General features: G+C 32.3%; 1 protein-coding gene across 1 annotated transcript in view; it reads right to left on the minus strand.

The window, feature by feature from the left end:
• The window catches only part of TECRL (trans-2,3-enoyl-CoA reductase like), an 87,880-nt gene extending 64,955 nt beyond the window's left edge, over positions 1–22,925 (minus strand). The window contains exons 1-2 of the mRNA XM_054566730.1: positions 22,692–22,925; positions 4,677–4,728 (exon numbers count right to left, since the gene is read on the minus strand). Of these exons, the coding sequence (XP_054422705.1) occupies positions 4,677–4,728; positions 22,692–22,925 (286 nt within the window). The remainder of the gene's footprint in view (positions 1–4,676; positions 4,729–22,691) is intronic.
• Between the last annotated feature and the right edge of the window lie 4,939 nt (positions 22,926–27,864).

A 27,864-nucleotide genomic window follows, 5' to 3' on the forward strand; every position in this document is an offset into this window, starting at 1 on the left:
CTAAAAAGTATATTCATCAACTTCTGCTTTGATAATTCTTTGTTTTTATTAATATATGTTCTTTTTTATCATTGCACACTACCACATTCACCCCTCTCTTTAGAAGTCTAGACTACAAAACTTTAAATAATTTTGAGTAAGTTAAAGCATAGCAAAATAACATTCAGCCAAATTTTTTTCACTGGGATTCATTTGTTATTTTGATAGCATTTTGATTTTTGATTAATTAAATCTACAAAACAGAATATGAGGTCTGTACAGAAAAAGTCCAGCCATTGTTAATATAACAAGAATGGGTTTGAGTGGCATTGATGTCACCTGGTATCCAAGGAGAGTGGACTAGTGGGCTAGAATGCACATGAGTGAACAGTGACAACTTCACTGTACTAGTTAGCGGGAGTGGTAGATGCTGTTGAGTGTGTGTATACTATGTGGCCATCACATTCAAAATGAGTGAGCAAGTAGAGCAATTAATCTGCATCAAATTTTGTGTGAAGCTTGAACATTCCTCTGAGAAAACTGTTCAGATAATTCAGAAGACTGCAGCTATGGGCAACTTTATTGGCAGCTTTACAATGACAATGCACCCATAATGCATCACATCTTATGCACAGTTTTTTGGAAAAACACCAAATCACACAGGTGACTCAGCCCCCTTACAACACAGATTTGGTGCCCTGAGACTTTTGGCTTTTCCCAAAACTAGAATCACCTTTGAAAGGGGAATGATTTCAGACTGTCGATGAAATTCAGGAAAATATCATGGTGTAGGTGATGGCAACTGGGAAAATTGTGTGAGATCCCAAAGTGCCTACTTTGAAGGAGACTGAGACATCATTTCCCTATAAACAATGTTTCTTGCATCTTGTATCTTCTTCAATAAATCTTTTTATTCTCATATTACATGGCTGAATACCTTCTGGATGGATCTCATATATCATTACAAATTTAAATTAGTATGTATACATTCAGCTGTGACTCTTTGTAAGTTCTATTGCTTTCTAAAAATATTAACAATTATTCTAACAAGTATTTTAGGGAATCAAACTAGCAACTCTTTGGTTCACATGCCAACACTAAGTCTACTGAGCCACACCAGCCAGGGCCATTGAAAAATATTTTCATTGAATAACATAAAATAGGGTAATGCTACTCAGCCTGGATAGGTAAATGTATAAATACATGGAGATTTTGTAAAAAACTCTTGTGAAATCTTAGAATTATTTTACATTCTTTTAGTACAAGTGTTACCTGCACTTGTATAAATCCCTATTTTTTAACTCGGTTTTGACAACGAGTGATTTCTATGTGCAAGCTTTGTGAAAAGATGGGAGTGAATACAGGGGTGATATATTGAGAATTGAGTGCGAGAATCACTGAAGCTCTCTAGGAAAGACTTCAAGGTATAAGCAAGAACAATAATTTTAAGTGTTACAAACAAGTGGATGGAGGTAAAGCAGGACTAGTGGAGAATTTGCAGCTGAGGGCATTTCACCAATTTTTGGTAGCTCAAATGAGAAGAGGAGAAACACTCGAATGTAGTATGTTTTTGTGTGGGTTTGTGTATGTGTGTATACATACAATTTATAGTTTAATGGGTGTCTCTTTGGATGAAAATTCATTCTTTCTCTTTTTGTTCTTTCTCTTTTGCCTTAGTAGCTAACACTATAGTTGCATTTTCCTCCCCTATTTTCTCACCAGCCTGTAATCTGTAATCTGTAAAAATCTGTAATCTAAAAAAATGACTCTTAACAAAGCAGAAATGAAAAATTATCAACCTTGGAAGAATGTAAGATAGTCATTTTAAAAGACAAGAAAAATCATGGTTAAAAAAGTTCCAGAATTATACTAAGAATAATGTAAAGCTGACAGAAGCAATAGAAATAGTAGGCAGACAAGAAATCAAGATGAATGAGAACATCTAAAAACAAAGGCTAGAGATAAAGGACATTAAGGAGCATCCTTTCCTCAGGAATCCAGTCTTCTGATAAGTTATTCTTTTCTTACAAGATTAACAATTTTATTATAACCCCAGGACCTGAAAGTAAACAGCATTGGAAATGTCATCGTAAAAAAAGAAACTGACAACAGAAAGTAAAGAAGTCTGTAGAAACCTAGCAACTGTAGTTATATAGCTATAAATATTGTGTATTTATTATATATATGATTATTATTGGTTGAATATATTTATAAATTTGAATAAAGTATCCAATGTTACATGCTCTTAAATATGCTAAAGAGATAAAATATGAAGGCAATCAGTACATAACTTTTCTTTTTTTACTGTTGTACATACAGTCATATATTGTTAGTATTAAATTTGTGGGTTTTTTTAATGACTTGGCAAATATATTAAACATAATATTCAATTTAATTATCTTTGAGATACTTCTCTGTAATGTAATACAAGCAAAACATGTTTTGTTTCTGTATTTTCTAAATTCTGAAGATGAATAAGGTTTTTTGTTAATTTAGTATAACAAATGCAAAATTTCCTCAATATTATTTTTCTATAAGTGATGGATATACTTTCAAAGTAAAGGTACATTTGGAAAAGTAAAAAAAAGTTACAATTTATGAAAATGTTAAATATTAGAACTGTGCTTAGAAAAGTAAATTAATAGTTGTAAAGATATCCCTAAGACAATATAATCAGCTATTAAAACTAACCATATTACTGTCATATCCAATTTTCCAACTTGGAAACTGGACATTTCTAGGATTTTCTACAAACTACCTAACCTCACTTGTCTAATTACTAGAAATAGGCTCAGGACCACATAAATACAAAAATTCTGGCTCTATAATTTTAATATTCCTTGTAATTGTTATGTGTGTCTATAAGAGAAACAAGTTATCAAAAAGCAGTCATAGAATCACATATGAATGCAATTGCCCATTCTTCCTACAAATACATTAGCCTTTGATTCATTTCCTCATTTCAGGACAAATATAGAAATAATGTATTAATTATATTGTCATATAAATTTAAATGCAATAATTTTCTTTAACTGTTTTACTTTACAGTTAAAAAATCATTTTCAAATATACTCACTTACTACTACACTCTAACTTTTCTGAAACCATTTTATTAGATAAAATTAATCTAAGTCTTTCCAAAGATAGCAATTCATTACTATTTTAATGAGAACCATATTTTATACAAAGAAAAAAAATAACTCAAAAGCATTTAGAATGTAAATAGGAAATACTTGTGGAAATAATTATGATTACATGGTTTACATAGATTATGGGATAAGACATGAATTTGGGGTTTAATTTTTTTCAATAATTTTTAGTGTATTGGTATAAATCCATGCAGAATTTAATTGCTAAAAATAGAGAATCCATGACAGGTCTTTTGTTTTGATCTCTTTTTATTCTTTTTTTCTTATTATTATCCCTTCCTCATTTCCTTCTGCATATTCACATCTTACATGTTCTTCTGGTAAAATATCAGAACTCATCATATTTCAAATAATTCTATTCCAATATGTGTATGCTTTCTATTCTTATTAAAAATTCTAAATTATTTCCCTCATGTTTATAAATTTTAGATACATTGACTATTTTATTTACCTTCCTCATGAGGCTATTTTGTGAAGTCAAATAGGGATGTCTTCTATCTCCATTTAGTCATTATGTCTAGCATAATGTCATATGTACAGAAAGTATTCAGTAAATATTCTATATTTTCCTGAAAAAATAATGAAAATAATAAAAACACTTCTACCTATTTTACTCTAAAGTTTTATTAAACAAGTTAGTGTTCTAATTTGTGAACTTTAGGAATATTTTAAGAAAAGAAACACAATTCAACTACATTAAAAGACTGAAAATTCCCCATAGCAAAACCTATAGATTATAGAACACCAAGAATGAAATCTGATGTGAACAATGGACTCTGGGTAATAATGATAAATCAATGTACATTACCGGGTTATAAAAAATGCACCAGTCTGATGTGGAATGTTAATGGTGGGGGAGGCTGTGCATGTGTGAGAGTGGGAGGTAAATGGAAAATCTGTGGGTTTTTTTGTCAATTTTGCTATGAATCTATAAAATTACTCTAAAAATAAATTTTAAAATGTTTCCTAACTCTTACAGACATTTTCAGTATATTTATGAGCAAACTCTATTTGTGCTGTAAAAATAAAACTCTCATGTATACTAACTTCATAGCACTATTTCCAAGTAAATAATTATAGGAGATTCATTAATAGTACAAATTTTGTTATTTAACAATTAAGTTAAAAACAATTTAAATATATTGTATAAAGTATTCTTATGTGGAAGCAATTTGACAAGTATGAATACATGGAGTAAAATTTTTACTTATTATATTGCTTAAATATAAAGAAATACTTTGAATTGATTAATGTTTTTATATATAGGAAGTTTTCTGTTAGAATTAAAATTATTCAAATATGAACTAGAAAACAGTTCTGTGAAAAAAAATCAAGGGAATAATGACGATTAAAGCATCGGTTAGCAAATACAATACAAGTATGTTCATGGTCAAGAAGAACGTACCATAATATTATTTCTGAGTTCCATGTTAAAATATTGTGTCCACACACCCTTTCTCTTTTAACATTGTATTTATTTTTACAGATAATTCTGAATCAATAAAAATAAGACTGTAATATAAATTCTAAAACATATGTAAAACTTACATGCTTTATGAAATTTTTGTTTAACATCATGAATAGTAGATGTTTGTGTCACCTGTAAAAAAAGAAGAAAATAGAGTATAAGAAAAAAAGTGTTCATCTATTTACTGTATATTTTAATAAGAAAACATAATATAACATTTTTTGAATTATAAACTTATTACAAAATAGCCTGCTTATTTTGTTTAGTTTTTTTGCCATTATTACTTTAAGAACTTGACACAATATATCTATACACTTTTTCCAATATTTTAATTTAAATATAACAGTAATGGTGTTATTATATGAATTCATCTTAATCTATGTCTTTAAAATGAATTTTTGAGTTTTTTCTGCTCATAATATTCAATTTCTGGTTTTCAAGTAAGGTGAAATTATCAATTAAAAGATGTATAAGTGCACAAGACAAATAGAAGATAAAGAATGTATAAAATATAAGGCAAAAGTAGATTTACAGTTGTTCATATGAAAAATAATACAATAATAAATAATAAGAGTAAACTTTATGTTTTGCATACTCACAACTGTAAACTTACTTTTTTCCCCCACCATTTATATAGCAGGGGATCCTGGGGATATAAAATTGTTTTATATGGTCAAAAAGGAAGATATTTAGAATATCATCAGAAAAAATTATCTAAGCCCCCTAGTTAGTTATTAAAACTTCCATTCAAAATTACTATCAGTTCACCAAAATTCGTGTTAGATATATTACTTGCATTCTTTAAGTGAATGGTGTTTTGACTATTTGAAATATTAAAATAAATTGAATGAGAAAGTGTTTTCTTTAAATCTAAATTGGGAAATTCATGAGTATAAATGTTGTATGAAAGCAACTCAGGCTATTACAATGCTTTCTTTTTTAAAGATTTCACTTATTCATTTTTAGAGAGAGGAGAAAGAATGGAGAAAAAGGGAGAGAAATATCAATCAGTTGTTATTTGTATGTGCCCCTACCGGAGGTTGAATAAATCTTTGAAAACGACCCTATCTGGAGCACTTTTAAGCCAAATACGGAAAAAAGGAAAACAATGTAAATGTTTTCCAGGGGTATCCAACCTGTGGCCCATGGTCCACATACAGCCCAGGATGATTGTGAACGTGGCCGAACACAAAATTGTAAATTTACTTAAAATATTATCAGATTTTTTTTTGTGATTGCATGTCACAATGTGTTGTGTGGCCCAAGACAACGTTTCTTCTTCCAGTATGACCCAGACACGCCAAAATGTTGGACTCCCCTGTTAGATATTATTGCTCAGTTAAGTACATGGTTTTGCTTAATCAACTTTTTCAGGACTTTAGTTGTATCCAGGGCATAAAATGAGGAAGAGATCAGAAGAGCATGTAAGATTTATGGTTATTAACTTGATGTCTCAATAGTTTTATTAGAAATATCACAATTAACTGTGCAGATGGGAGAAATACATATCCCTACATTTGAAATCCTGACATTTTCATTAACATTCTTGTCAGAAAAAAATTAATTGTAAAATGTTAAGTAGACAAGTAAATTATGTATCTTAGTTGAAACCAAATATTTACTTCTAAATTTTAAGTCTTAACAGTTGAGGTATAGGCCATCATCATTACTTTATCTAACATTTAAGTTGATGGATTTAGAAAAAATCTCTTCACAACCTAGATTCTGCATGAATTTGCCCCATACGATGCTTCTGCAATGTTTCACATATACAAAAATAAAATGTTGCATTATTGTTACTTTTAAACAGTAGCCACTTTTCAGGAACTCCTTGAAATGAACAGAATGTCTCCAGAATACTCTTTATCCTACTTAAGTAAATGAATATTAATTTGTAAGGAAAAACAAGAACTACTTGAAATTCATTTGACTAAGACCTTGAAATGTACAATACAAAAATTGAGAGTAAATCTTGTGAAGAAATTTGTCTACCAATGAAGACACAGAAAGGAAAAAAATACAAAATAAATTGAATAGAAATAATTAGCTATAGAGCTGTGAAAATACACACACATATGCACAATTATCCAGTGCAGAGCTTCTAACTGGTAAGAGACCTTTCTTGTTTGGGGGACACAAGAAAGAGAACCATAGTAGCTTAGAGAATAATACTTTAAGATGGATTAATCCAAGAAAGTGGAAAAACTAACTGAGAATTTCTATTACAATGGTTTACATTAGTAGATAGAATATACAGTTGCCCATATTTTACTCAAAATAGAAAGAAATTTTCTGAGTAATCAAATAGTATTTTACTAGTTAGTTATTTTCAGATGATAGCTAAAATATAAATAAGCCATATATATAAATAATTTTATAAATTCAGAATATGTATGGTATTTTACAGAATATGAAGAGTTTACACTATGAATAAAATGTACACATAGCACGGATGTGCAAAAGAATCAGTATTAATAAAATTTAAAAATTTTTAGTTTAACTTTAAAAAATTAGAAAATTATGTCATCTTAATTGTTTATTTATATATCACAATGAATTATTTAAAATTCATTATGTTTTGTTCAAAATTATGTATACATATACACACACATATATTTTAAATTTTTGTATAACAAAAAGTTATATATATATATATAACAATAACATTTGTTTATTGTCTTTTCTGTTCAAAAAGAAAATAGCATTATTATATAAATTTATTTTTAGAAAATATTTATTATAAATTTTTAAAAATACATTTTTCTACATAATTTACCTTTACATAAATATTTTTATTCCCAATAAATTATTTGCAAATTTTATATGAGGTATAGCTCAGACATTATTGACTTTGTAATAAATATACATATGTATGAAATAATTGCATATTTAAGTACTTTAAAAATTTATAATTGATATTAGAATTTGGAATTCTAACATAATACAAAAAAGAGATATGTTTTATAAACTAGAAACTAAATCAGATTTTGAGAATACAAAGTTTTTCATGGTAAATTCCCTTTGTGGAATAATTTTAGAATATACATTTTACATCCTAAATTAAAATACGGTAGGACTGGATGATATCATAAAGACTGTAGAATTAAAAGCATTTTTTAAGAATAAAATAAAGCCTTGTGGAGTTAACATTTATAATTACTTCTCAGATGACTTATGCTTTCCTATTGCAAGTTTGTGAAACCAAGAAAATAATCCTTGCACTAAGAAAGGTTTGCATGTTACATGGTATTACTGAAATAAGCAAGGCAGCCTAAGCCATATTGCTGGGAACTGTCCCTCCTTGTTTCAGGGACTATAGACTCACTGATAGGTGAGAGGGCCCCAAGGTTGGAGCAGATCAAAGGCCTTGGGAACATAGACCACTGAGGAGACAAAATCTGTCTCCCTCTCCTTCACATCCCCCAGCTTGGCCCCAGAGGATGGCTGGTTAGCCAATGGCAGGTAAGCCCTCGCACTGGCAGGGGCAACCTAAGGCAGGCACAGTTGCATGAGGCCATCATGGGAAGGACTTGGGGGACACAGAGGAAGGGCAACCCTCACCCCTCAGCTTTGCTTTGGCCGGAGGCCTCATTCTATCTGGTAGAAGTCTCTTTATCTCCTGGTGACTCTGCCCCACCCTCCTGGCTCAGGCTTGAAACAATAGGAAAGGCAGGTACAATCCTAAATTGGATCGGGTGGTTCCCTAGGACAATTAGGCCTGGAAAACGAATGCATTAAATCCTATGAAATTTACTTTGATAAGAATGCCCTCGAGTTAATGAGTACTGATGTTTGGGATTGAGCACAAAATGTGATCATTTTTCTCAGGTTTCAGGGCTGAGTGGATGCCACCCTGACCTGAGGCAAATCTCTGTGTTCCTTCCATTGTTATCTATGATCTCTAGCTGTTTTCTGTAAACATAGCCTTTTGACATTGATTGATGAGCTTTACATTCATGTTGTTTACCCTGTGCTTATGGCTCACAATAAAAGCCAGTTCAAGAGAAAGGCTTGGGACATTCTCCACAATAGGGAATAGCCACCCTTTTCCCTGGCAGACTGAGAGAAAAGTGTCTGGGACAACTTATTTTATTTTCTCATCCGTGACAACCTAGAGCGGCCTCTGCTGGACAGAGTCCAACCTCCTACTCAGCTGGCTCCCGAACGGGGACCTCCAGAGTCCACCTCACCATAGGAAATGGTTTCTGTATAAACACAGAAAGTCAATTTAAAATAAAATAAATCTACAGAAACTAAAAGATAATCATTAAAAATATGCTAAAAACATGAGTAATCAAATGAGTCATTGGATTCCCAAAATGAGTCATTTTTTTCCCAAATAGTTGTAGATATTATTATATGAAAATTAGCCCTGGCAGGTGTGGCTCAGTGGATTGAGTGCCAGCCTGTGAAACAAAGAGTTGCCTGTTCAATTCCCACTCAGGGCACATGCTTGGGTTGTAAGCCAGGACCCCAGTTGGGAGCACGTGAGAGGCAATCACACATTGATGTTTCTCTCTTCCCTTTCTCCCTTCCTAGCCCTCTGGAAATAAATAAATAAAATCTTTATAAAAAAGAAGAAAATTTTTTTAAAAAGAAAGAAAATTAACTGCAGTGTGAAGAAAGTAACAAAATACTAGGCCTATTAGTATATTACCATTGATTAATTATTTAGCTTTGTGATCATAAAAAAAGGGACTAAATGTATGTGCGCATATTCCAAGTTAATATATGTCTATTTTGATGAAAAAGTGATGTTCTTTTTTTAAAGATTTTATTTATTTTTAGACAGAAGGGAAGGGAGGGTGAAGGAGAGAGAGAGAAACATAATGTGTGGTTGCCTCTTGCTCACCTCCTACCTGGGGCCTGGTTGGAACCAGGGCATGTGCCCTGACTGGGAATCCAACCAGCCTCCCTTTGGTTCACAGGCCAGTGCTCAGTCCACTGAGCCTCACCAGCCAGGGCTGATATTTTCTTAAATACAGAAATTCCACATCAATAATATAGGTCATTAAAATGGAAATGCAAATGAAATTAGAGGGAGAAAATATGTGGTAATCTAATTTAAATTTTCTTAATTATAATCTCTAAAGTGTTTCAGGTTCATATTAACTGATATATTTGCTTAGTGATACCCAGAATAAAAAGGCTTTTTTTTTAGAAAGAGAAAGGATTTATAAGTCTCTTGAAAAGTTATTGATTAAAACAGAATTGGTTTCCACTTGCTATTTGGAGTGAAAATGACAAGGGCATTCGCGAAAGTTACTTTGTCTTTGATTGTAAAAGGAAAAGATAACATTTATACCTAGTTGCAATTAGTATTGCTATACACTGTATTTTCAGTAAAGACACAAATATAGTGAAAATAACAATGAATGAGAGTGATAATAATGGTCTCAATATCAGTAGGATTTGGGAGGAATAGTAAAATAATTGTTATAATATTATCCATCAATCTGTTTTGTATGTATGTATGTATATTATGTATTAGAAATAAAGGTGTACTTTATACACTATTCTATTCTATTCTATTCTATTCTACTTTGATGATTGCAAAAATAGGCAGTCTTTTGCAGATTCTCCCATCAAGAAGTAGAATTTTTTCCAGATCTTAAGTTTATCCTGGCCTCTAATGTGCTTTAATGAAAAACATGTATTAAAAGTGAGGCTGTAACAAGTGACAATTCTAAGACACAAGAGACCATGCATTTCTACTCTTTCTGATAACCCCCTGGATTAGCACCATGTAAAGAAGCCTGAGCTTCTTCCCATGTGATGGCAGACGCATGGGCCTGTTGCTGTGTTCCCCCAGCTAACTCCCTGATGAAGGTGACTCCGCTGCTTGGCAAGTGACTGCAAGTACTTGAGTGAGTTCAGCAGAGAACTAAATTACACACACCCAGAGAATAATGAGATAAATAAGTTATTTTTGTTTCAAGCTATTAAGTTTCTGAGTAGTTTGCTCTCAAGCAACAATGAATTATTAAGAATATTACTCATTTTGAGCAGCGATTTTTTGCTGTTTTTGTATCATGTCATACATAAACTAGTTAGTAAAACTCTGTGACCCATCAAAAAATATATTTTTTTGCTGACTGACAAATAGAATAATTTCATCTCATTTACACCAGATAGCTATTGTTAAGTTGGCTATTGTTATCATTTTACTGGACAATCTAAGGAAAAGAGTTCATGCTCCTGACTAAACAAGTATTGCATGTTGTAAAAATTCTTGTGGTACACCAGTGTGTTCTCACACATGGGTTAAAAATCACTGATTTAGGGGAGAAAAGAAAAAGTAAAACCTATAATTTCAGTAAATAATGAACTGCGTGTAGAAAGGTTGTCCCAAAGGAATATAAAGTAGCTGAAAATTCTTATTGTCCAGTGACATAGTAGCCTAACATCATAGCACAACACATTACTTATGTGCTTGTGATGATGCTGGTATAAACAAACCTACTATACTGGTAGTTGTGTAAAAGTATAACATATAATTATGTACAGTTCATGATACTTTATAATAATAAGGGTGTTACTGGTATGTGTACATACTATACTAAACTTTTTATCATTATTTTAGTGTGTACTTTTTCTACATATTAAAATGTTTGCTATAGCCCTGGCTGGTGTGGCTTAGTGGATTGAGTGCTGGCCTGTGAACCAAAGGATCACTGGTTCGAGTCCCATTCAGGGCACATGCCAGGGTTGGGGGCCAGGTCCCCAGTAGGGGGAGCATGAGAGGCAACCACAAATTATTTCCTTCTCTTTCTCTCATCTTTCCCCTTTCTCTAAAAATAAATAAATAAATAATATCTTCAAAAAATAACTTAAATGTTTGCTATAAAATAGTGTGCCTTGTTACGCCAACAGCAGCCTCATACATCTCATGTTTACCTAGTCTCTTGATTGCATCATTTTCTCCTGTGCTTAATGTAATCTTATGTTGTCATGTACAGTAATGTGCTATACAGGCTGGTAGCCTAGGAGCAATACCATATAGCCTACATGTGTAGTATGCTGTGCCATCTAGGTGTGTGTAAGTGCACTCTATGATGTTCACACAACAATGAAATCACTTAAAGATGCATTTGTCAGTGCCTCATGACTGTAGATCAATTATTTCATTGTGCAAATTACAGATAAATTCAGGAGGGTGATTTTTACCTTTTTTATTATTTACATGATATTGTAAAACATGACAGTTTAACTCTATTGTTTAATTAATTAATTTACCTTTTGTTCTGCTGCTGCTATTTTTGAGATATTTTGATAACTTCAAAAAATACTCCAAAGACTCTGTTTTTTGTACAAAAAAAGGATATCACTATAAAGCATATCATGCATTTAGTTTTGTAATAATTATTGTAATAACTCACAAATATTAGATATTTACCAGTAGTGTTCAAAATACTTTATATTTGCTTTTGAAGAATGCATGATGCAATTAAACTGTATTGCAGCAAACACATGCACAAATGTACTATGCATAAAATATTAAAATGTAGAGTTTATTCCCTTGGTGATTCAAGGGAATGTATGTTATAAGACAGTATGTATATCTTGGGAAGTGAATTAATATGAGTAACCAGTTTTCTCAAAAAGTAGGATTTTTATCTGCCTCCTTAAACATTAAATATTATTAACCTATCTAAAATGAATATTCTTCTTTCTTAAATGAATTTCTTGTCATCCCAGAGAAGAATAATTTAAATGGTTCTTGGAAACTGAAGTTTTGTAGCAAAACAGATTATTTTGGCAAATATTTGTTGTGTTCCTCTTCTTCACTTCTCTCAACTCTCAGAAGCAATGTTGGTTGATGTTGGACTTAGCTCTTTGGCGTACTTTGGGAAATGGAATGTGAAGAATGTCTCCATTTCATGCTGTGGTCATTAAAAGGCATTGTAAATTCTTACATACCTATCTGGAATTTGCCATGATACATATGTGTTCTGGAAGTTTCTTGCTCTTATTTCTTGAACTTGTCCCTGCACTTGTTTGTTACAAGGCCACTTATCTTCCAGCTTAGAAACTAGGCAGCTAGGGTTGTAACAACTAAACAAATAAATAGAAATTGAATGAAAAAATTAAGTCTCCATATATGCTAAAAGTGAATGAACTTTAGCACATAAACTTTGGAGTAAATATCTTTGTTGCAGTCTTTCCTTATGCTGGTAGATTTATAAGGCAATAGGAACACACACACACACACACACACACACAAACACACACATACACACACACAGAGACCCACACTCTGTTTTAATATAATAACCAGTACACGTATAGTGTTTTCTATGTACCAGATACTCATTTAAGCAGTCAACTCATGTAATACTTCTAAAAACTAAAAGAGTTAGGTACTATTATTTTCCCCAGTTGACAGTGCAAAAACTGATGTACTTTGATATTGTGAGGCCTGTACCTTGTCACATACCCAATAAACAGAATAGCTGGGTTAAATTTAGGCAATGTGTTCCCTGAATTCATTTTCTAAAGCACTATGGCACAGTGAGATGCATTGAAACACTACTCTAGAAGAAATAGACAATTTTTTTTAATGTATGTAATATACCTGAGGGTGACAAGTTGTAAAACAAAAATTTAAAGGAGGTAAGAGATAAGGAATGATGCCAAGAAGCATGATTCTGACAGGAAGATAAGGATATATGAACAAAGGCCTAAGCTAGTGATTATATTGTGCCGATATTCTGAAGAATATTCTTCTAGACAGAAAATTTGTCAAGGTCAGAGACTGTGAGGGATCACCAGGCCAAGAGTGGTTGAGAAATGGCAGGCAGGCCCGTGTGTTTGCAGTAGAGTACAGGGTGGTTAAAGATAGGAATGGAGGGATGAGAATGCAGAGATAATTCATAACCTTTTAGAATATAGATCAGGTTGGATTTTCTGAGTGAGATGTATATTTGTCAGAGTGTTTTCATCACAGGAATGGCATTATATTGTAGAATATAAAAGAATCAATCTGGCTTCTGTAAATTAAACAGATTCTAGATGACAATTAAAATGACCTTTCAACAACAAAAGCATTTCACCTGCAAAAATAAATTCCATATTCTATTTTACCTGGTGATATTGTGGAAGCTATATGCTGTAACTACACCGGAAACAAACTATGGTAGATGTATTCTGTGTTCTTCCGTAGACTGTGTGTTCAATGAAGACTCATTCACATGAGTCCATTTGTTAGAGGTGATGGTGACTGAAACTAGGATGGTAACAGTTCAGTGATGAAATATGTCATGTATGGAATAAAAAGATTTGTTGATTGGATATAGTACAAACAGGAAGAGATTCTAGAGAGTCAGCAGATTGATAAACTAGAGTGAGACTTTTCCCATAGCTCATTAAGGAATTACTTCTGTGGGTGATTTCTCTGTTGAAGGGACAATTTGGTCATATTGCAATCACTTTCTGAGTCTTGGCCTCTTCAACCTCATAGATAAATAACCTTGAAGCTACAGCATAGACAAATCTAAAACAAAACAAAACAAAACAAAACTGCTTATTCCATCACATATACATTATATATTATAGAGCTGCACATATGGTCTCTTCCTACTAGGATTGCTTCAATTGTGTGAGTAAATAGAAGAGATATAGTCAGGCAAAGAGGAAATGCATATCATTGTGTTCAGAAGCAAAGGTAAATTTTGAGTACAGATTATTTTTTATAATAGCCCTGTATAGCTCCAAGAACGGTGGAGCTATACAATTAGCCAAATTGTGTCTACATACCTAAACTATGACATACATGGACATTTAAATTATTCTGTTACCAACAAAGGCTTGAGAAGACATCATGTCTATACAATTTCTGAAATGCTGATTGAAAACTAAAAGCAAATAGGTAAATTTATAAATTTTTAATTATAAAAAGTATTTGATTTTTTCTTCCTATTTTATTTTTTTAAAGATTATATTTATTTATTTATTTATTTTTAGAGAGAGGGGAAAGGAGAGAGAAAGAAAGGGAGAGAAACATCAATGTGTAGTTGCCTTTCACATGCTTCCTACCAGGGACCTGGCCCACAGCCCAGGCCTGTGCCCTGACTGCGAATTGAACCAGTGACCCTTGGTTCACAGGTCGGCACTCAATCAACTAAGTCTCACCAGCCAGGGCATGATTGTTGTTTTTTGCTTTTTCCCATTTTAAAATGAAGTAGATTTTATTTTAACAATCAACAGTTAGTGGTTGCTGTGGCTTCTCTGTTTTTTATGTTCTTATCATGTCAAGAGTTAAAAAAAAATTACATAAAATAGCTCTTAAGATAAAAGCAATTTCTCAAGAATTTTAGAGTAACAGCTTTCTGAAATTGCCTATCTATAAAAGCGAGGAAAGTATCATCTGAATAAAGGCCTCAGGATTCTGTGTTTCATTCCTGATTTAATTAAGGTTGGATTATAACAGAATTTTATTAAATGAAGTTTATGAGAAGCCAATAATAAGTCTGTATTCAGTAGCATGGAGAACAGTGTTGACTAATAAAAGACACAATTAGAGTGTCAGTAAATCATCAAATGTTTTGCTAAAATAAATTACTTATTACAATTCACTATGGTTAAAAAAATCAAATAACCAATAATTGAAAAGTTAGAGACACCCAAATGTAAAGCAATATTAAATATTTATTTTGGAGGCAGTAAAAGTGTGGAATGAGAACACTTAAACTGCCGTAAGAAACAAGGACAGGTAACAATTGATTCCCTCTTTTCATAAAATGATGTTAGAATCATGAGTTTATAAGAAAGCAGAGGTACAGCATTCTTTAAGAGTAAGATCTATTCTCGAATAAAATACCTGGTATCTAGATGTAGCAGACAGATCAAAATCTGCCTAAAAGAGAATTAACGTCTTATAAGAGAACAAATGAGTGTTATATTCAAGGGTTTTATGTAGCTACAGACTGTTGGGCTCAGATTACTCAGTTGAATCCCAGTAGATCAACAGGAATTGAAAATTAATTGATGACTGTCAGTTTAAAAATCCACTAATAAAATATAATATACTCATGGTATTGAGTTTGACAAGTTTGCACCTCAGAAAGTCTTAAGTGGGAAGGGAACTCATCCTCACCTCTTGCATAAATTCTCCAGAGGTGTCTCTCTAGCAAAGTGCCTTCAGTCAAAGCCTGAAAGAATGCTGAGGATGTAAGGCAGTCAGAGGAGATAATTTCATCTTTAGGAGATTACTCTTTAATCTTAGAAATGTCCTTAAAAAAAACAATAAGAAATATCTTTATGATGTTCCTTTAGTGTGCTGGGACTGTTTATAACTGGAAGAGATATCTACAGACACTCTTAATTTCTTTTGTAGAAAATAAAATTATTCATCTGGGCTCAGCACCACTTCGCTCATACCTGTTTTATCTTCCCTTATGTTATCTTGTGGGGACTATTTACATGTCATTATCAATCATAATGCAGTGAATATCTGCAAGAAAAGGATATTCAGGCCATAGCAAAAGTAGGTTTATACATTCTGTACAGAAGATAATACAATAATTAATAAATAATAAAATAATAAACTCTGTGTTTCATGTACTCACAACTGCAACCCTACTTTTGCCTACCCTGTATTTGGTTTGATTTGGTTTGGTTTAGTTTTCATCCTCATGTTCCCAAGGTCTATTGCAGTGTCTCCCAACAGGAAGATTAGTATTCTTCAACGTACTCGTATATGAAGGAAAAAACAAATAGGATAGGAGAAAAGGAGAGAGTGAGGGCAAGATGAAGAGTCAGGCAGTGTTCTAGGATTATGTCTCTGAAGATATTTTTATAAGTCGTACTTAATTATAATCAATTGAAAGTGTTTTAGGGGTCATAACTTCAATGATTGCTCTCTAACCATTTGAGCTCTTGTAATGTAGTCATGCAAATAGCATAATTTTCATAGCAGAAAGTGAGATGCAATGTAAATATACACTAATCTAAGATCACTCACATTTATGTATAATTTAAAGCTGTGTGGAACTGAGATGCTGTCATTACATAAACTCTAGCAAAAATATAAATTTGATTATGCTTATGCTTTTAGTAATGTAAACTTAAGACATCAGAGAGCATACATTTATGTCCAGAAACATATTGTACGAAGATATTAAAAGTCTTAATGTGATATAAATGTCCGTATCCACTTGCTGCAATATTTCCCCTTCAGACTCTCTGGACTCTAAATAACATAAAATATAGAGTAATGGAATTTTAATTTCTTAATGCTGTTTTAAGCTATTGCTCATTTGTTAAATCTTAATAGTATGAATAATAGTTACAGGAAAGTTGCTAGTAATAACTTTGAGCAGTAAAGTGATTGAAAGGAATGAAAAAAAATGTGTGTTAAAGATACATTAAGATCCCAGAAACAAGTTATATAATTATTTTGATAGTTATTTGTTAGGCTACCCCAAAAGTACTAGTAAAATGTTAATCTGGATAAGGTGCATGACTAATATAAAATTCGATTTTAATTTCCCAGAAATATATTATGTAAGCACAGTCTTTAACTTTTATGTTTGAACTGTTAGATCACGCAAGAACTACAAGCTCCTTCATTGTGAACTTTTTGATAATGGGTACAGCATGCACATCTTCATGTTTTTTCAAGACTTGAGCTAAACTGTTCCACAGTATCGCTGTCTTGGCATCTGGTTTTTTGTTGTTGTTTTTTTTTTTTTTGACCAGTGGCCTGCAATGACCTTAAACTAACATTAGTCCCTCATGCAAGCACATGCCTTAGATAGCAGTCGTCAGAGTCACAAGTAAATGTACATTCCCATTATAATTTTCCCAGTAGCCCTAGTGATCAACAGTGCCCCCTCTCCAGTGCATTTTCCTTGTGTGCACTTTAGATAAGATCCCACTGGGATTTACTAAAATCCTGCTCTTTTGGTTTGAATTGATCAGTTCAGCTTTAGCCTAGGAACTCAAAAGCCTTCCATCCATGGACCCTAATAAAGGCAGGTGCTCCAGGTCCTGCCGTGAGGCCATTTTAAAACACATGCCATTCTCCCTTTGCTGATGAACAAATGGAGGCATTAATGTGCCAAGTAGTCTGCTTAAGATACAATGTTGAAAATGACAATGTCAGAAATTATAAATTCTCAAAATTTTAAGCAGCCTTACTGCACTATAATTTCTCTACTCCTTTCTGATAAAACTTTTTTTTTTTTTTACAATCAGAACTGTTGAATTATTGAGTGTTTCATTTTATTTGTAGGAAGTCTTTTTAAAAGCTTTTGAGATATTTAACAGAGAGCAGATTAAATAATAGAAGAAAGAGGACTCTGTTGGTCAAGTTTCTGGAAGAAAAGATTAAAGAATAAAAGAGTGGGATGTTATTGGAAATGTTTATCAACCTTAGTTTTAGAGTTTTTGCCATGCTCTTGAATCATAGACTTATCACAAGATAAGCTCCTGACATTTTACAAAACAGAAGTGAGGCAAGGATAGTTAGCAACTAGAAACAATTTATTGTTCCTTTTTTAAAATTAACATTTCTGATATATTTTTGATGTTCTAATAAACACAAGAATGGTGTTTAACAATATAATTTAAATACATTCTCCATCATATCATCCCTGGTTAGTCATATTATTTTAATCATTCATGAGAAATAACTAAAATGGTTATCATCATCTCTACTTTTGTTTTTGTGAAAAGCTTGTTAGATTTTGTAATCATATGTGACTTTCTGTCAGTTAACTATACACAAAGTTAAATACTATACATCATTGTTGGGAACAAGCCAGGAACAATTTACGGAATTTGATACATAACAGGAACAAAATAGAATAGAATGTTTATTTGTTTGTTTATTTGTATTTGCTTTTAAAGATTTTATTTATTTTTAGAGAGAGGAGAGGGAGAAAGAAAGAGAGGGAGAGAAACATCAAAGTGTGGTTATATCACAAACTCCCTCCACTAGGGACCTGGCTTACAACCCAGGCATGTGCCCTGACTGGGAATCAAGCTGGCAACTTTTTGGTTCAATGGCCAGCACTCAATCCACAGAGCCACACCAGCCAGGACTAGAATGGAGTATTTAAATGTCTTTTTCTATTAATATATTTACATTTATTCCCATGATAATTTGATTTAGAAATAGTATAAAGTATTTTCAAATATCATACTCCTCTTATCTTAAAACTATTAGTGTTAAACATAAGTGCATTTGTTAAATCCACATATCTCTTGAATAGCCACAGATGTATTTAGTACATATTCAGTACAAATGGTTTCTTTGTGTCAAGCACTTGTTCTAAATGTTGGAGATACAGGAATGATAAAAACCAAATCCCTGATTTTGTAAAGCTGGCATACCAAAAATAGATCGAATAACACATACAATGAAAAAGGAAATAAATGCTAGTAAGAAATAGAACATGGAAGGATAATAGCAAACATTGCCAAGTTTGGCAGTTTTCAAAAGTAGTAAATAAAGTCCCTGAAAAAAAAAATGACAGTTAAGTCAAGATCAAAAGGAGACATTGGCTAGTTTTGAGTAGTGAATAATATCTGAACATCAGACTAGTTCTGTTGCCTTGTAAGGAATATATTAAAGGCACTAAGGACAGAAGCAGGAAAATTTTTGGGTTCTGACTGGAGAGATGGTTAAAATTTTTCATTCTCTAGATATATGTGAAGGCATCACTGTGAAGATGTATTGTATTTGTGTTGTGAGATTAGATCTAAGGTGGTGATGCCTTTAAGTGTTTGGTGTGAGCTATTTCTCGAATGTAATCCCACTTATTGACCTGAAAAAATACTGTGGAAATTTTTTCTGTGGAAGATCAAGTCTTCAGTTTTAGATATACTAAACTTGAGATGCCTAGTAAGCATTTAAATAGAGACATGATAGATAGATAAATAGATAGATAGATGCATGCATAGGTGCATAGATAAATTGATTTACAATTTGGTGGGGAGTACATGTTTATGAGCTATCAATGGGCACACGATATTGAAAACTATGGAACTCAATAAAGTAAATGACCTAATATGGGGAGAAGTTCTGGTGACTGAGTTGGTGATGCTCTGCACCTAATAAGTCAGATAATGAGGCAGCAACAAGAAAAAAGGGAAAACCAATAATGTAGATTTTAACAAAAATGTGTGTAGTATTATCCTGGAACTTAAATAGCAAAAGTATTTCTATAAGAATGTACTTAACAGTGGCAAATTTTCCTAATATACTGAGTAAGATAAAGTATGAGAATTGACCTTTAGATTTAGCAAGGTATTTAACACTGTTTCTGATAGCCTCAGCAAGTTCACATTGTGGGAAACAATCGAGGCAAATGTCTAAATGGAGTGTGTTTAGGGTGAAATGAGAAGAAAATGTGGGCAGATAAAAAAATGATAGATATAATGAGAACAATGGGACTGATGCTGGAGGACATATTTAAGGCAATAGAAACTCTTTCGTTTGTTTGATGTATGTGTGTGTAAGGAGAACGTGATTTAATATATTTTCTTCAATCCCAGGAATTCTCTCAATGATTTTATCTCATGAAGATCCAGAGTACTTACTTTATCTATTCTGAAATTAATGGTATAATACTTAGATGCAAACACAATTTCTACTAGAGCTCAACATATATTGCTAAGATTCATACATATGTATTGTACCATTAAAGGTACCTAAATATTTATATCTAAACTAAGCATTTATAACAGATCATGGCAATGGATAATTATTAAGAAGACAACTTAAAATTCTGTGCCCTTATCACAAGTTTGATCCCTTATTTTTTCTTTGATTTTTTTACACATATTAAATTTAACGCTTTAAATGATCATTAAAACTACAAAAAATATTTCCTACTCTATTCAAGGCATTTTGCTAAGTCTGTTACATATCTCTCTCCTACTCTTCATTATATGCTTACAAAATAGATTTTATTCACCTATATTCTAAATAAGTGTTCTTGGGATCAAAAATAAAATGAATTTCATAAGCTTTGTTAATATGATTGATGTTACAGAGATTCAGTTCAGATATGATTACTTCCACAGTACATGACCTTTAACTTTTACAAATTTATTGGACAGTATCTACTGAAAGATAAGGAAGAAGTCATAAGCAGCACTTTCTTTGTATACTTGGTAGAGCCAAATGCGATGAAAGCTACTTAACATGTCTTTCTGGTAATGTAGCTGTTAATTTGTCTGAGAAAAACATATCATGAATGGCAAACAAAATCAATCTTTCTCATGTTTACAAATTTAAACTGTTAGGAAACATGAAACAAGAAAATAGTAAATTAATTCTATTTTTTTCTTTTAAATGTCTTGCCAACATTATGAGACAACTTACCAAATCACAAAATTAAAACAAGATGAAACAAAATCCAGTTCTACTGAGAAGTCAAAGATTTGGAGGTAGAAAGTTGTGGATCATATGGTGTTGATGTCCAGTAAAAGCTGTTGAGGAACCCAAAATTAATCCCCTACCTAGCTTACAAAATTTCCATAAACATTTGTTACTAGAAAGGTAAATACTAGGACTCTTATAACTCAAATATGAGATTTCTGAACAAAATCCTTATCTCTAAGAAATGCTGGATTTCTGCATGCTTATTAAATTTTTTGCAATTCAAGTCTTACTAAAATATAAATTACCATGTCATAGTTTCAAATAAAATCTCAATAAATTAAATATAAATGTTTGAGGGAAATAATTATAAACCCAGTCTATCCATTTCTTATTATTTTAAGGTGAATTTTTTGTCAACAATTAGATATATATCAGAAAGTACACGATAACCAGTCTCATTTTAGGATCTTGATCTTTGTATATCCTTGACCAATTTCTATTGATTGCGTGGTTCCCTTAATTTAAATGTATTGTTTAACTTTTTTTGAATTTTCAATGGTGAGATATTACAAACATCAGCAACTTCTGAATGATTTTATTTTTGTCTTATTTTTATATGACACAAAAACATAAAAACTTTACTGAGATGTTAAAATACCATGTATGAAATTCATAACTTAAAATTATTTATCCACAATACGTATGTATTTATTATTTAAATGTGGCCCCAAATACCATATGATTTAGAGTTGCATAGAAATGATTTTAAATCTATGTTCTACTTATGTCTTGTATGAACCTATAAAAGTGCTTTATTTTTAATTTCTATCTATAAATAAAAGTTAGTATTACCCAACTAATAGACTGGTAATAATGTTATAATTATAAACATGAAAGTACATAATATCTTCTTCTTGGCAATTATAACAGAAAGCAAGTCCTTCTCTTTCCTTCTTATCTAGAAACAAGACTAATGCATAGTTACACTGAATCAGTGATACGATGCTATTTTTAGAACACTAGCAAAAGTATTAACATGTCAGTAAAGAAAAATAAATGAAGATATATTTTTTAATATACCAATCTTTCTTATAATAAATTAAATTAGTAGGGCCTTTTCAAAGTATTGAAAGACTAAAAGTATTTGAAATATCGTAGATATGTATATCTACAATGTATGCATGATTATGTGAGCTGGGAAGTATATATTTTTATCTTAGTGAAACACCTGTGATATGAACATATGTGGGTAATATTAAGCAATAAATTATCTTTAGGCACTTGAATCCTGTGGTTTTCAAATAAATAAACCTTTTTTAAAGAGTGAGATTTTCATTTCACAAGATATAACTTAATTCTAAATAATTTTTAAAAATGGGATTTCATCATTTATGTTAAATATAATTTTAGTAACTTCAGTGGGTTTTTTTGCTTGTTATTGTTACAGTTACTTGTATAACTCTAGGATAATTCTTAATAAATATTAAGTGCATGAAAAGAACCTAGAGCATGTACAGTGAGAATGTAATCACTCAAAATTTTGCCTTCCAACAATGGTTAATATTAGCAGGAAAACCAGAACCTAACAATAATTTGTTACCATTTAAATTGATTGTGAAAGATGCAGTTAATATCTTCTGCTGAAACAATTTATGAAGTATCTATCCTGCTTATCAAAAAACTAACATTAAAAAGCCAGCATTTAATCAAGAGATTCATAATCATTGGAAGAGGTAAGAGAAATTTAAATAAATAAACTCACCTTATCCACAATACATATCTGCTTTCTTGTTTGAGCATCAAGTATTTCAATCTCAAAATGAGTTGTTTTTGATTGTTTAACTGCTGGAATTGATTTTAGAGGACCTGCTGAAAGTACAAGTTGAGAAAAAGAGGGAAAATTTCTCATATCATTCTTCAGTATAGACCGTGTAGCTCCTTGGGAAAAATATTCTCTTTTGCGTTCTGAAGCAAGAGACTTTTGCCTTTTGGACATTGTATGAACAACCAGGAGAATGAATCTGTCATGTCAACAGAAGACACTTTGCAAGTGTGTTTCCTTCGCACCAGTTAAATACTGCTGTGAAACCCAAAAGGTCAAGTGGCATGCCATTCCAATAGTTCAGTTTTATTTAGCAAGATTGAAGACAATGACTGATTTTATTGCTATATATAACACACCATTGTGAATTGCTGCAATGAGGAGGATCATTTTACCAGCATTCAAATTGTTTCTTGCTTTCTCCTTTTATCTCTGCTTCTTAATATGACCACTGCTATCTCAAATTCCAAAGCAAGAAAGGGATACACAGATTTTTCTCTTATGTTTGGATTCTGGATGCACTAACCTTGAAACACATTATTATGCACTTATATTTAAAATTATTTAAAATTAGTTCAGTGTTATAGTTAAATTTATAAATATCTAGTACATGATTGAATAACAAATTTTTATAGATGTTGCCTAAGAAAGTCTTTGGAAAGGTTTTCCTATCTATTTGATACAAAACGGATAAATTCTTCACTTCATGCAAGGATCAGAAAGATGGCAAGTTGCCTACAATTTTGGAATATGTACAGAGTGATTTTATAACTTAAGGGAAAGGAAGTAAACCTTACTTTAATATTTCTACACATTTTGTGTTACTGAAAAATCATTAAACTTATATGTAAAGTCAGTACTAAATATCATATGTACCACAACACTAAGGAATGAGAAATCTAAACTGTGGCAGAATAAACAATGAAAAATAATAAACAACACTGTATGACAGTATTATGACAAAGACTCAAGTACACTGAGACCTGAAAATCTGGTGAAGAGACAACTGGAGAAAAACAGAAAGTATAGTGTCATTGATTCAAGGGATATTATAGAAAATATTCTGAGATGTTATTTTCAATGAAAACCTCAAAAGACAAAGGGCTAAAATTATAGAGGGTGAAATCTGTATATCCAGACAAGGTTAATCTTTACTTTTATAGTTAAATAAAATGTGTGTTATTTATTTTTAGATTTTACTAAACATTATGTACTGGAGATTCACTTGTACATTGTTTAGTTGTCTTTTTCATACTCTAGCCCAACATTACACTCAATATTTTTTAAAGATTTTATTTATTTATTTTTAGAGAAAGGGGAAAGGAGGAAAAAAGAGAGGGAGAGAAACACGGATATGCAAGAGAAACATTGATCAATTGCCTCTCTCTAAAAGAGATCTGGCCCACAACCCAGGTATATGTCCTCACTGGAAATCGAACTAGTGACCTTTCATTTTGTGGGATGATGCCCAACCCTCTGAGCCATACTAGTCAGGCCTACACTCAATATTAAATTTTTTTTTAAAAAAACTTTTTTTTTTTTTTTTTTTTTAGAGAGGGGAGAGGAGGGAGAAAGAGAGGAGACATCAATGTGAGGTTGCCTCTCGCACGCCCCCTACTGGGAACCTGGCCTGCAACCCAGGCATGTGCCCTGACTGGGAACTGAACCAGTGACCCTTTGGTTTGCAGGCCAGTGCTCAATCCACTGAGCCACACCAGCCAGGGCTAAATTTTTTTTAAGGTTTTATTTATTTATTTTTAGAGAGAGGGGAAGGGGAGGAAAAAGAGAGGGAGAGAAGCATTGATGTGTGGGTTGCCTTTTGCACGCCCCCAAATATGGACCTGGCCCGTGACCCAGGTATGTTCTCTGACTAGGACTCAAAGCAGAGACCCTTTGGTTTGCAGGCTGACACTCCATCCACTGAGCCACACCAGCCAGAGAAATATTCAATATATTTTTTAAAAAAAACATCAACTATAAGGATGTGTGTACAGGTATTTATATAGATACACATTGTTGCATTTTATTACCCAATTGTCCAGGATTCCAAACTTGGTGTAATTCTTACTGTCTCCCTTTTTCCTGCACCTCGGATCTAATTTACCAGAAATCCAGAATACAGTCATCTCACCATCTCCACAGCTACCTCCAAAACATCATTTTTACTGGCGATTGCTCTTCTAAACTTGTCTTCCTACATCAACATTGGCTCATCTATAGTCTCTTTTTTTAACACAGCAGCTAAAGTGATCATGTCTACATTAAAAAAGATACTTCAGAGAAGTGCAAATTAAAATCACAACAAGATATGATCTCACACTTGTCAGAATGATTATCATTGACAAATCAACAAACAAGTGCTGGTGAGGATGTGGAACAAGGGGAACCCTTTTGCACTGTTGGTGGGAATACAGGCTGGTGCAACCACTATGGAAAGCAGTGTGGGGATACCTCAAAAAGTTAAAAATGGAACTGCCTTTTGACCCAGTGACCCCACTTCTGGGAATGCATCCAAAGAGGCCCAAAACACTAATTTGAAAGAATGTAAGCATCCCTGTGTTCATTGCAGCATTCTTTTCCAGTCACGAAGATATGGAAACAGCACAAGTGCCCATCAGTAGATGAGTGGTTAAAAAAACTATGGGACATTTACCCAATGGAATACAACTAGGTCGTTAAAGAAAAAGAAAAAATGAAAATTTTACACTTTAGACAACATGGATGGACCTGGAGAGTATTATGTTAAGTGAAATAAGCTAATCAGAGAAAGACAAGTATCACATGATCTCACACATATGTGGAATCTAATGAACAAACTGAACTAACAAGGAAAATGGGGACAGACTCATAGATGGAGAGCGGAATGACAGCTAAGTGGGGGGAGGGGAGGGGTGGAGGGATTGAGCAAAAGTGAAAAAGATTAATGGACATGGAGGACAGTGTGGTGACTGCAGGGGAAAAGGAGTGTATGAGGGGTCTAAATGCTAATGAAAAAAATATAATAAAAATTCAAAAAAAAGAAGGTAATTTAATGGTCTGCTCAACATACTTCAGGGGCTTCCTATCTTATGTAAGGAAAAGCCAAATTTCTCTGCAAAGGTCCATAAAGATCTGTTTCATCACCTAAACAATTTACAGTGCCTAGAATAGTGTCTGGCACAATAGAAATGTACTAAATAAATAAATAATCAATAAATATACACTGAGGGTGTAGGAAGAATGATGTGATGTTAATTGCATGGCTCATGTAAATTACTATTACATTACAATAAAATGACATAACTACAACTGATATAATGTATTTTCATATGTAGTATCTATTTATGAATTGTAATTGTCAAAAGGCCACAGGAGCTAAACCTTAATTCACCAAACAAGTATTATGCTTATTAAGGTGTTTGTTACTAAATCTTATTATTATATCTCTTGAACTCAAAATCACGTAAGCTGAAATAAGTCACTGAAAATTAAAACTCTTGAAGGATAAATGCTAACGAAAAAGAAAAATGTTTATGTGTATATATGGATATGTAAAAATCTTCACATATATCAAACTATAGATAGAAAAATAATTTCTTATAAAAAGTTAATGAAATGCTTATGTTATAAAATAATTTCTCTCCACTCCAATATGCATAGGAAGGAAATTTGTTCGTTTGGAAAGGGCTAATCTGTACAATTCACACTAGGCTCCCTGCATGTTATTTTTCACTGAATATATGTGAATGTCTGAGACGTTCTCATTTTTTGTTCTTCCAACACTTTTACCTCATCCCTTTCTTCACATATCATTAAGAAAAATATAAGTAGTGGTAACAAAAATCCCCTGTCAACAAACCTGCTTTGTACCTATATATTCCTACTTCTCTATACTCATATTACAAGGCTGATCATTCTTCCAACTAAGGCCAAAAACCAGTTGTACATTGAATCTCATTTCCTGTTGCCTGGTTGAAAACATTGTTCCAGCAATTAATCCCTTCTTTACTGCATTATAATTTAAATTTTTTACTCAGTTATTGTGTCAACTTATGAATGTCAAAATACCACTTATGTTAAAAAATCTTTACCCCATATTTTTAGCTAGTTACTCCTTATTTTTATGTTTTTTTTCCTAAATACAGAAATTCTTGAAAATTTCATCTGAGACCCTTGTCCCACTCCTTTATACTTATTCCCTTTTGGCCCCATTTTAACATGTCCCTTGCTCATACTCACTTTTTTCTAATGAGATCATCATCAATGCCCATTTTTGCAAATCAAATCCTCAAGTCTCAGTCTTCAGTTTTTGAACAAGTCTGCAGTTTTTAACCTAGTAAGTCACATTCTCCAAAACATTTTCATCAATTGGTCTCTAAGATTCCTTCTCTACTTGTTCTCCTTTGTCAGTGAGCCTGCTGGGGTTGCCAATATAAGAGATGTGTCAAGTATAACATGTCTAAAAACAAAACAAAATGTTTAAAAAGACTTTTCTCCAATAAATATTCTCCCTGTAATTATTTACATTAGGTTAAATGGCAATTCTTTTCATTTTTTCCTGGACAAAATGTATAAATCAACCTCACCTATCCTCTTTCTCACATCCTTTGGCCAGTCCGTATGCAAAAGCTGTTGGCTTTACTGTTTAAAATTATCTGGAGACTTAGTATTTTCACAGCCTTCACAGAAAACATCATCTCTCATTTTGAATATGACAATAGTCTCCAAATTACTATTCCTTGTTATATCTTCTTTCCCCAAAGCCAATCCCTTCATAAATTTAATTGCTTTTTATAATTTCCTGAAGAACTAGACACAAAAATAACATAATCCTTCATAGACGTTTGTGTGGCTGGAGCTCCAATCTCATGTGTCTCTCCATTGTATTCTTTGCTCATTCTACTCCATCTCTCTGGCCTATCAGTTTCTAGAAAACACCAAGCAACTTTCCCCTCAGGTTTTGTAATTTGTTTTCACCTTTCTTGGAATACAGTTCTCAGATAATTGCAAGGTTACTTAATTCTTTTTTCAGAATTTCACTCAAATATCACTATTTTAGAGAAGACATTTCCAACCACTCCATTTCTTTTGGCCATAAGTATGGGTCCTTATTCTCCTTTATTTCTTCTGAGCA

This window comes from Pteronotus mesoamericanus, unplaced genomic scaffold (genome assembly GCF_021234165.1).
Source record: "Pteronotus mesoamericanus isolate MK-2021 breed Mesoamerican mustached bat unplaced genomic scaffold, CSHL_Meso_final contig_180, whole genome shotgun sequence".
NCBI classification, from domain to species: domain Eukaryota; kingdom Metazoa; phylum Chordata; class Mammalia; order Chiroptera; family Mormoopidae; genus Pteronotus; species Pteronotus mesoamericanus.